The 13,025-nt window shown below is 35.2% G+C and overlaps 1 protein-coding gene across 1 annotated transcript; it reads left to right on the forward strand.

Annotated features, from left to right (window-relative positions):
* Positions 1-1,609: 1,609 nt before the first annotated feature.
* On the forward strand, positions 1,610-10,540 carry LOC119580203 (methylosome protein 50-like; the record flags this gene model as incomplete). The annotated part of the gene is given in 7 exon segments (XM_037928202.1): positions 1,610-1,703; positions 1,861-2,039; positions 2,607-2,761; positions 5,619-5,791; positions 8,145-8,340; positions 9,812-9,889; positions 10,166-10,540. Coding segments are annotated over 7 exon segments (990 nt in total), but the record flags the coding sequence as incomplete, so codon positions are not given.
* Positions 10,541-13,025: the final 2,485 nt, after the last annotated feature.

A 13,025-nucleotide genomic window follows, 5' to 3' on the forward strand; every position in this document is an offset into this window, starting at 1 on the left:
AACCATGATGATAATGAAAGGAATGATGACAATTAATATAATAGCATTTAATATAATGCTAAGGAAAATCGTCTTCATATCAAACTATTGAAAATAATAGTTTCAACAGTTTTAATATCAATGTTGTGTGAATTATTAAGAATGTGATAATAAGCTTAAAAGTATGAGAATAACAGAAAGAGACAGCTCATGAATGGCAGGTGAAGGGAGAGGTAAACCTTTCAGAAAACTTCAAATCACACACATTGGTTCAGCATATGCAGTATATATAAATGTGTTATAAGTGATATGACAATGAATATAATGCCATCATAGAAGAGCTACTTACTTGTAAAATTGTTGAACTGAATAATGTAGGTCAGGTTTTTGTGTTGATTGTAGCACATCTTGTTTAAGAGTCATCTAATGTAATTGTTATGTACTAACTGCTGGCTGCAGTACAACAGTTTACATAACACAGTGCTACAAGGTGCAGAAAATACCTGCAAAGTACTGAGCTGCCTGTGCTTTTGACCTTTCAATTGACTTTTCTAATTTACTATTGAATTTATGAAAGTATTTTTTAAACATGGACAGTTACATACATGTTATTGTTTGTAAGTTTGACCTTTACACTTGAATGATGGCATAGTTTAGTGAAGAGGTATATGAGGTGGAAGCCAAGATCTATGTAGTGTTGTTAACCCATTCATACCAGGTGACGCCTAATCACGTCAAGATAAACTAGGCCCAAATACCAGATGACAAGTACTTCTCTCAGTTGGATGCACTAAACTTGTGGTCATTGAGGAGGTACAACTCTTTAGAAATAGGATATAGTTTTTTTTTATGCTGCAGCCAAAGGCATAGAGAGTTGGTAAATGTATGTTTTGCATACTTCTAATATTTTACTTGAGCTGCTGATTGATGTAAAGCCAGGTATATAGTTCATTATAATGTGCGGAAATTCTGGTGTGAGTTGGTTTAATTGTAGGTAAGAAATAATTTTGTTGACTTAAGGTTTAGGAATCTCATTTCCAAGGTCAGTTATTAATGTGCACACTATGTATTTAGTTCACATCATATGTATTTATCCTTCCTTCCCATGAAGAATAGAGAAATTATGTATATTTATATTGAAAATTTGTTGTGCTTGTAGCTTAAAGAAGGTGAACTTAATTGATACTGAAGCGAGTTAAAGATGTAGATGCAGTATTGGAAGCTGTGCTGTGGATGTGGTGATTTGTTAGGAGCAAGTAGCAAGGTAGATACATACGTGAATAGAGTTTGATGTCAACACTCTTTCTTTCATTAAGTCAGGAGTGCCTTCAGAAACTCTGCCACTCTTTCCTCATATTACCACTCATTACTAGTGCTGTAGCAGTGGTAATTGTCACAGACTGATAAGATATCCAGGTTTAAAGAGCACAAGTAATGACAGCCTCTGCATGTGCAAGAAATGACAGCCTTTGCATGTAGCCTGCGTGATTATGAATTGTGTTGCTTACACTGATGCAAATCTGTATCTGATGCATTGGCAGAAGTTATTACAGCAATGTTTCTGACGTGTATGGATGTATTTGTAAAAATAACAATTAAGATATTGATGCATGTGCTTATTGCTTTCCAGCAGGATGTGACTAGTCCAGCTGGGATGGAACAGCCAGCAAGCCACATGCCTTGCCAGGTGGACAAACAGCTGGATTTCATTACATTCAGTAAAGGTTTGTTGATTTTAAATGTCATATGTACTACAAATCATTGCAGCAAACAATTTAAGCATTAAACATAATGAAAGTATAAATTTTGATATTTGCTATTAGTTATGCATTTTTTAAGTGAGGTTAATACTTGCAATGTCTTTTTCCTTTGATTCCATAGATGGCCACTTCCTTATGGGTAGCAGTAATTTGACTGGCCGATATTGGGGAGGCTCCATCTGGTACTATGATGATCCCTCCCTTGCTCCTTCAGTTGAGAAATGTCTTACTGCTTATGAAATTAATTCTGGAGTAGTGGATGCAGCTTTTATTGATGAGAAAAATCTTGTTGTTGGTCAGGTAAGCATATTGAATCTTGTAAATAATCTGTTTCTTATCACTTTGGTCTCTGTAATTAAGTATATATTTTTTATCTGATATATGAATTACCTGTAGACATTATTAGAATAGTTTCTTTTGGGTTTTATGTAGTTAAAATTCTAGGGAATACAGAGAAATATGATTGGTAAGATGATATTCTGGCTTATCAGGAATTATTATATTATCAGGAAGTATGACCTTGGTTATTAGTAATATGAAGGTATTCTAAATTAGATTGCCATCACTTGAAAGTCAATTCAGCCTGATCTTATGGGCAGGTTACAAAAAGAGAGAATTTTAAAATCTCTTCTTTTAATGCTTATTAATTTACTTTACATGCATAAATACCATAGCCTTGGGAGAAGAGGTAAAATCTTATCAACCTAATATCTTTCTAATTGGCAAGTTTCCCTTTAACATTACTAGAATATACCCATAACAGGAGCAGGTTTAATTTGGAAATTTTACTCCAGAAATAGATCATATAATGTTTCAGTGTAGGAATCTCTCTGCATGTTGTACATAATTAGAAAATAATGATTTCAGGATTCTGGTACTGTTGAATTTTTCACCGTGTCAAAATCAGCAAGTGGCAGCCAACTTCAGAGTGTGTGTCAGATAGAGGAGCACCTTGATTCCATACACTGTGTCAAGGTTACCTGTAATAATAAGTCTATTATTACAGGATCAGCTGATATGAGGTAGGTTATAGCAAGGAAAATCTTTGATATATATAAAACAGATATAAAAACTAGTTTATATTATTCCCATAGCTTTCTGATAAATTTCTTTAAGCAAAACCAATAAAATGGATAGTATATTCAAGATATGTCCCAACCATAATCAAAACAAAGAGTAAGAGAAACAAACGTAATATACACACAGCACAGTCCTGCCTACCAAGGCACATTCACGCACATACACACACACACACACACACACACACACACACACACACACACACACACACACACACACACACACACACACACACACACACACACACACACACACACACACTAATGCACACACACACACTAATGCACACACACACACTAATGCACACACACACACTAATGCACACACACACACTAATGCACACACACACACAACACACACACACACACACACACACACACACACACACACACACACACACACACACACACACACACACACACACTATTACTAACACACACTCACTCACACACTATTACTAACACACACACACACACTAACATGCACACACAGTAACACACACACACACACACACACACAAACACACACACACACACACTAACACACACTAATACACACTCACTAACACATACACACACACTCATATGCCTGTGCACACACAGACTGACATGCACATGCACACACACATGCCCATGCACACTCACGTGCACGCAAACTCACAGGCACACGCAAACTCACACACGCGCACACATTAACACACACAGACCTTAACACACACACCTTAACACACACACACACACACACACTAACATACACACACACAAACACTAACACATACTAATACACACACACACACTAGTGCACAGACACAATAATACACACTAATATACACACATACTAATATACATACACTAATACATACACACGCACTAATACAAAAACACACACTAACGCAGACACACTAATGCACACACCCGCTAATACACACGCACACGCTAATACACACGCACACGCTAATACACACGCACACACTAATACACACACACACTAATACACACACACATTAATACACATGCACACTAATACACACACACTAATACACACACATACTAATGCACACACACACACACACACACACACACACACTCACACGCACATGCACACACACACACACATAGACACATACAAACACTAACACGTACACACACTAACACGTACACACACTAACACGTACACACACTAACACGTACACACGCTAACACGTACACACACACACACACACACACACACACACACACACACACACACACACACACACACACACACACACACACCAATGCACGCACACACACACCAACGCACTCACACACACACCAACGCATGCACACACCAACGCATGCACACACCAACGCACACACACACACACACACACACACACACACACACACACACACACACACACACACACACACCAAAGTACAGACACACACACACCAACGCGCACACACACACACACACGCGCGTGCACACACACACATATGCTAACACATGAATCAAGCACAGCCAAGTCTTGAGGGGACTGTAAATATTTTGTCTTTTTTTTTTTTTTTCTTCTTCTTCTTTTTCTTCTTCTTCTTCTTCTTCTTCTTCTTCTTCTTCTTCTTCTTCTTCTTCTTCTTCTTCTTCTTCTTCTTCTTCTTCTTCTTCTTCTTCTTCTCAAGTGCCCTGTCCCACAAGGACATTGGCGATCATGGATTTCCATGATTTTCTTGGCAATTTAAAGAGGTGGTTTGCCATTGCCTTCCGCCCGGTGTTTTTATCGAGTCACCTTCTCTATTTACCCGGGTCTGGGATCGGTACTGACTTGGGAAATGAAACACCAATGCTTCACTTTTTCTTTTAAGCATAAAGATCACATCCAACTCCTAGTGACATAGAAATGTCAGGTTCTCATGACTTGACTTAATAGGCAAAAAAAAAAAAGATATATATATATATATGACTGATATAGATAAAAAACAGAATAAAAGAAACTTCCAAGTGGGGTCCAGAAATATTGTGGTGTGCTCACTGGGGAGGACTGCAGGATGACCGGACATGAGAGGTGGATTTTTTTCTTGTAGGTTGCAAAAAATATCAGAAGTACTAAGGTGAAGCATAATGAGCTTTTATGGCCACAATATTAGAATTTTATCATTTTAATAAGAATTTTCAGATTTCAAAATATTTCTAACCCAATTAGCGTGGGTGGCAAGACTACAGTGCCATACCAATGTAATAGAAGTTTATCTATTGTCGTTACACATAGACGTCTCTACAAGTGAGTAGTCACTGAGGAGTTAGCTATTAGTCTTACCTATCTCACCTGTTTACCCATTTTCTTGATTTTTTTGAAAACTTCATTTGTATTTTTTTATCCTTGATGTTATTAATATTTTAATAACAATTTAATTATTATAATATGAATAAGAATGATAACAATGTCAATATTAATAGTATTAGAAAGAAAGACATTTTTCTGACGCTTCAAGGAATTGGGAAATCAGGATCGGTCACTAGGGCCAACTGACAGACTCCTTGGTGGCTGAGCAAACATGGAGCCATCTGTATGTAACAAAACTCACAAAAATCTAAAGGGGACAGTACATAAACCTGCTGACATTGGTTTAAATTATTTTCAATTGTTGTCACATTAACTTCTGTTCAGTTATATGAAACTAATAATTAGTTTCTAGAAGCTTGTCTGCACATATTTTATACTTATTTTGACATGAAAAGGAACAAGCTTCATTTATTTATAGTTGCATTCTAATATATTTTTTGAAGTCAAAAAATAATAAACTTTATTTTCCTTTCCAGCATAAGAATATGGGACTCTCATACCTCAATAGTATCTCGTCTGTTAAGTGTAGCACATTCACAGCAGGTAACAGGACTTGCCCCACATCCCACCAATGATCAAGTATTTCTGTCTACTGGAATGGATGGCAATGTGCTGTTGTGGGACTTAAGATTGCAAAAGCCTGCTTCATGTAAGGAATGGCATATTGTCAATATGTAGGATGTGATATGATATTTATTAATTGCATCTGTGATTTTATTTTAGCACTACTAAAATTATTTTTCATATACAGGTTTTTTTTTTTATGATGTGTGAGAATAATTTCTTTTCCTATCAAGGTTTCGCCTCCCTCCCTCAATCCCTTGCTCAATGTTGCTGTGGGAAGGCTTAGGAGTTGTAGACTGAGGCCCAATGCTAGGGATCACCCCTACCTTAGACCGCAGCCCTCGACTTAACTAATTTTGCACAGTCTTCTTTTCTTCCCCTTTCCTTTTCCTTCTCTTCAATTCCTTAGGTGTGAGAGCCATGTTGAAAGGACGAAAGGCTGACTTTGTGCCAGTCATGAACAGCTATGGTATGGGCATGTTATTCCCCTGTTTAATTGTCCTTTTCTCTCATGGGGTTCCTGAGAGATGGACTATTTTTTCTCCCCAATATTCTCCATTTGCTTTCCATTGCCAATAATGAAGATTTTGTACCTTTAATAGGGACAGTGAGGTTTTTGCCCCTTTATGAACTAGCCTCACTGATTTTTATTCCCCAAGTTCCCTGACCCCAGTCTCTCCTTTGGCCACGACTCTGAACACCACTACAACCCCCTCCTCATTGGCTACTGTTTGCAGCACTACTTCATTCAACATCACTCCTTCCACAAGGCCCTGTGCTACCCCAACGTCTGCAAATCTTTTGAGTACTCAGTTTAGCCTAGCCAAATGGGATTGATTTTTTGTGATCCCCTCTATACCCCTTACTTTGACAACTCTCCCAACAATACTCTGAAAAGAAGTAGGCAAAGTTTCCTTCTGCAGTCACCTCCCAACACATCCCATTCCCCTATTTCATCTGCACCATTCCCCCTTCCTTCCCTATTATCGCTTCCACTTCCTCCTGAATACACATGTGACTCCCTTCTGTGACATTTCTCCTGAAACTGTGATCTAGTAGCCCTTAAATCCTTACCCTATGGACATCATTGCAGAATTTGATCTAATCACCTTTGTTCCCTATCTTTGCCCATTTACTCATCCTCTCTGCCCCCACACCTTTCTTGTCCCTTTCAGTGCCATATTATCCTGAACTGCTATAGAACTTTTTTTAATCAGCTACCCTCCCCCCTTTACCCTTTTCACTGCTACACCTTTCTATAGTGCTATATGACCTTTGATGTCTAGCACATTTATTTTGTTTGTAACAATTAACCATTAATAGGGTTTTGCATGTATTTTTAAAGCTTAAATGGAGTGATTCCTTGTTATGGGTATTTTTTTACTTTTTTTTTTACCCTGATATCCTTGAAACTTTTTAGTATTGATAAAAGAAGTGATCAATTGTTGCTGTATAAATGTGTAATACAATTATTTTTATTGATTTTTTCCTGTTAAGCAGTTAATTCATATTTCTTGCCTCAAAATGAATCTTCTATTATCAGACAGCGATATTTTATGAGAGGTGTATGTTTGCATCAAGTCTGGATCACCATCCATCTCCCTAATCCTCCTTCTTTGCCCTATACCTCAGAACACAAATTCCCATGAGTAATGCTTTCACCCAGGCTTCATATTATGATAGTACTATAATCATTACAATTCATATTATAATCATACCATAATCATATAAACAAAATTCACAAGACAGTGCTTCACATTATAATAATTTTTCTACTCCCTCCCAATGCACCTCCCTGCTCCATCTATATCAAGCCCTCTTCCTTCTGCTCCCCCCTGTATACACATGGGACTCCCTTTTGTCACAAAAGTGCCCTTCCCCGGATCTCTTGTCTCATTCCATGAATCTTCTACTCCTACTCCTGCTTCTCTGACACTGTTTTTACCCTTATCACTCTGATTATTTCATAATAGCTCTTGTACACTGAAATATTCTTGTTTTGGGTCTCACATTTAATTGCCCTTAACCTTCCCCCTTTTCCTTTACTGTCATCCCTCATTACTCATTTCAGTGTCATACTATCCTTAAGTGATGTATGACTTTTGTGTGTAACACATTTATTCATTAACTTGTTACCCTTTTTGTTACTATACTTTCTGATGCTTTCTTTAACTTCTGGTGCAATATGACCTTTGATGTCTTGCACATTTATTTGCTTTTGAACTATTAACCATTTCTCTTTTTCTTGTTGTTGTTTTTTCAATATTATTAGTATTTTGATGACTTTATAATAATAACAGTATCAATAACTACTTGGTGACTAAGCATTTTTAGTCATTTGTCAGTAAACAAAATTCAGAGAACAAAACTACTTTGGACAGTGTGTGTACATGGTGATAATGGATTAACTTTTAATAATTCTTACCTTCATTTACAAGGTGTTTATCGTGATTGGGATGACAAACCTGAGTGTGTAGTGTGGACTGGCACAGGAGAAGCAGGCGGAGAAGGCTACTTGGTTGGGGTACAGAGTGGTGCTATAGTGTTACGGAACACAGCAAACCTTAGTTACAATATTACAAGTTTCCAAGCACTAAACAGACCACTTTATAGACTAGCAGCTAACCCAGAAAGGTAAGAAATGTTGTTTTTAAATCTTATTAATTAAAGCTTTGTAAAAAATGTGACTGATTCACAACTTAACAAGATTATATTGAAATTTTGCCAAAATTCATTCTTTGGTATCAATATCCATCAACTTGAATTTAACCCTTTCCCGACGGGTAGTATTCATAGTGGCCCAGGCCCCGCTGCCGGGGGCTCATATTGTCACCCTAGCATGCGCTCTATAGTCTGAATAAAATAAGCAATGTTTGGTATCATGGAGTTGAAACATTAGTTGTTGTTTTTTTCCCCCCCCAAGTTATTTTATAAGATAAACTTTAGTTTCAACAGGTTTATATTGTCACTTCCATATAGATATAATTTTATGTTCAGTGTTTTTATACATACGTGATTTTTTTTTTTTACCCAAATACATATTGGTATTTTCACGTGGGTTTACATCATCACTTCGTGAATACTATATAATATCTCTGGCCAATGTAGTCGATTACCGACGCATAGTATAGTAAAAATGAGAAAAAGTGTTAAAACAGTGGCAGAAAAATAATATTTTGTTGTAATTGTAACAAAAAAAAAAAAAAAAAAACGCATGGCATGGCCATACATACACCATGGCATGTACGTACATGCCACCGGCAGATAGTCCAGGCATGCCATGGCATATACATACATGCCACCCATCGGGAAAGGGTTAATTTAATATGCAGTTTTGATGAAAATTGACATTTTTCCATTGGTGAATGGCAGAAGGATGTGTGATCTTGTATGATTGCCCCAGCATGAGGTGATTTCTTACCACTGTCTTTATATTGAATAACCAAGCATGGTGTAAGTATAGTCAAAAAGTGATTATCCTTGCCTAACTTGGGTTTTTATACACATCTGATTGCTGGAAAAGTGTGAGAACTTGAAAGAGACTAGTTAGAATATTCAGCACACTAATTTCAATATGCCTGATGTTAACAAAAACCTTTCTGGTAAAATCATGTGCCTGAATTATGGCATCTCTTAGAGTTCATGCTGGTGGTCAGAACAAAAAAAGTGACATAAGGTGTTGCTTGGTGTCTAGGATTTTTTGCTATGACATGATGACGTGTTACCTGACATCACTAGTTCAAAGTTTACCTGGTCTGAGCCAAATATGAATAAAGAGAGGGATCATATAGAATGAGTAAGTGAGAGAGACAGACAGACACAAAAAATCAATAAATGATAGGGAGGGAAAAAACAAGACTTGCAAAACCCTGAATTTTGTGATGCTTTGCAGGTAGATACTGTCAAAACTGCTAATCATATCAATTTCTTATGTTGGTTAACTTCATCATGTGGTACCAGATAGAAAGTAAATAAATAGAGAAGTGTTTCTTGAAAATCACCTTTATTTTTTTTTTCAGATAAAGTTGCATAGAGTTTTCATTTTCAGAAATTATGAATAAAATAAGTTATTACTTTTAGTTTTAAATTGAAGTTTTATTTTCAGACCAAGCCAAGTTGCTATTTGTGGGAATGATTGTAAACTGGTTGTGGCAGATGTTGACAGTGAAGCAATCAAAGCAAGGTATATATATTTGTTATTGCACTAAGTTGATTTTATACTTGGGATTTAATCTTGATTATTTATTGTGTAAAGATAGAATGATTGATTATGAGATATAAACTTAATTGAATTTTTAGTTGTAAAAATATATTTTATATTTTATAATGACTTCTTTGTTTATGATATTAATTACAAATGCTAAAACTAGTTATTTATGTTGTCACTTATTTTTATTTGACTTTAAAAAGCAGAGCTTAAAAAAAGGCTTATATTGTTTTCCTTTTATTTTAAATTCAGATACGAGGATGAACGACACAATGACTTCATTCGAGGCCTGGCCTGGAAGGATGGCAATACCTTGTTTACTTGTGGATGGGATAAAGCAGTTCATGAGCATACCATAAGTAATTAATTTTCCATAGTGTAAAGCAATGCTTTTTGTGAAATGTTAAGCATACCAATCATTCAGGAATACTGATGAAGAATCAGTACAGAATGTAATTATTTTTATTCATTACCAATCATTTCTTTCCTTTTCCAAGAGAGATTAACATTAATTTCATTAGTACAGCATCTCTCAATAAACAAGTAGAAATTAACTTTTTTATGTGAATTTACATTTGTAGAAAAATTAATAAATGTCTGTCTCAGCAGAATGATACAGATATCTCTTAATGTGTGTGTGTTCCTTGATAATCCTGATCTTCAGAACAGAAATATCAGTATATCATTTGTTGATATATGGCTTTAAAGGTAATGATGAACTTTAGTATTTATTTAACCGCACATATAGTTTTCCAGAATGTAGGGCATGCAGAAATTATCACTACTGAAGATGTTGTTTTCATATATAATGTTAAAATGGAACTTATCTACCAGAAGCACTTAGATGTATCTAACAACTAGAAACAGAATGCAAGTAGATTTGATTGAAAAATTTCCTTACTGTGTTCAGATTCAATGTATTAACATCCTTGTTCAAAGTGCAGATGACTCTTGACCGTGATTGGAACAAAATATCAAATTCAATATGTCTAAGATAAAGAAAGAGGTAAACCTATGCAAAAATTGAGAAATATTAAAAGAAAATATTGCCACATATTATAAAGAATTATGTTATTTATGAAAAGATAGCTATATTATCAAAGTTCAAACACCAAAATTCATTAAAGGAATATTTTTTACATTCTAAGGTCACTTGTATGACAATTTGAACCTGTTTTACTGTTAGAAAGAAGCTAAATTACAGAGAAAGAATAGAACTTCATATTTAGCTTATTATACTAAGATTTCTTCCTTTTTCCATAAGTGTGAAGGATTTAAATGATTTAGAGACAGGAGGATAACAAACTGCAACATGTATGAATGTGTTCATATCTAGATGTAGAATTTGTTTATTTTATGCATTTGCATAAGCTTTGTAGATACTGTCAAAATCAGTATACTCTGAAGTATATAAGAAGTGTTTCTGAAAGGTACATTATATACATGATATATATAATATATGTAAAATATATCTATAATATATCTATAATATATCTACAATATATATAACATATATAATATATATAATATATATAGTTATATATATATATATATATATATATAATTATATATATATATATATATAATTTTTTTTTTTTTTTTTTTTTTTTTTAATGGAAGGTTCATGTTTGAGCCGCCGTGGTCACAGCATGATACTTAATTGTAGTTTTCATGTTTGTGATGCTCTTGGAGTGAGTACATGGTAGGGTCCCCACTTCCTTTCCATGGAGAGTGCCAGTGGTACATTTTTTTTTTTTTTTTTTTTTTTTTTTTTTTTAGGAAAACATTCTCTATATTTTATCCGGCCTTGGGATTAGCATTGACTTGGGCTGGCTAGGTAGGCAATCGAGGTGAAGTTCCTTGCTCAAGGTATATATATATATATATATATATATATATATATATATATATATATATATATATATATATATATTTTCCCCCCCCCCCCCAAGTGCCCTGTCCTACAAGGACGTTGGCGATCATGGATTTCCATGATTTTCTTGCAATTTAGAGCGGTGGTTTGTCATTGCCTTCCGCCCAGTGTTTTTATCGAGTCACCATCTCTATTTACCCGGGTCTGGGACCGGCACTGACTTGGGCTGGCTTGCCCACCCAGTGGCTAGGTAGGCAATCGAGGTGAAGTTCTTTGCCCAAGGGAACAACGCGCCGGCCGGTGACTCGAACCGTGACTCAGATTGCCGTCGTGACAGTCTTGAGTCCGACGCTCTAATCACTCGCCCACCGCACCCACATCTTCTTTTAATGGTAGGTTCATGTCTGAGCCGCCATGGTCACAGCATGATACTTAATTGTAGTTTTCATGTTGTGATGCTCTTGGAGTGAGTACGTGGTAGGGTCCCCAGTTCCTTTCCACGGAGTGTGCCGGTGGTACCTTTTAGGTTATCATTCTCTCTATTTATCTGGGCTTGGGACCAGTGCTTGACTTGGGCTGTCTTGGCCACCCAGTGGCTAGGTAGGCAATGAAGGTGAAGTTCCTTGCCCAAGGGAACAACGCGGCGGTCGGTGACTCGAACCCTCGAATTCAGATTGCCGTTGTGACAGTCTTGAGTCCGACGCTCTAACCATTCGGCCACCGCGGCCTTGACGATCATGGGCTTTCCATGATTTTTTTCTTAGCTCACTCGCCCACCGCGCCCACATATATATAATATATATATATATATGTATATATATACACACATATATATATATATATATATATATATATACATATATGTATATATATGTATATATATGTATATATATATATATATATGTATATATGTATATATATGTATATATATGTATATATATATATATGTATATATGTATATATATGTAATATATGTATATATATATATATATATGTATATATATATATATATATTTTATATATAATATATATATTATATGTATATATATATGTATGTATATATATACATATATATATGTATATATATGTATGTATATATATATATATATATATATATATATAATATATATATTATATATATATATTGTAGGTATATATATACATATTTTTATAATTATATATATTACTATATATATATGTATATTATATACATATTATATATATAAATAATATGTATAT

This window comes from Penaeus monodon, chromosome 13, assembly GCF_015228065.2.
Source record: "Penaeus monodon isolate SGIC_2016 chromosome 13, NSTDA_Pmon_1, whole genome shotgun sequence".
NCBI classification, from domain to species: domain Eukaryota; kingdom Metazoa; phylum Arthropoda; class Malacostraca; order Decapoda; family Penaeidae; genus Penaeus; species Penaeus monodon.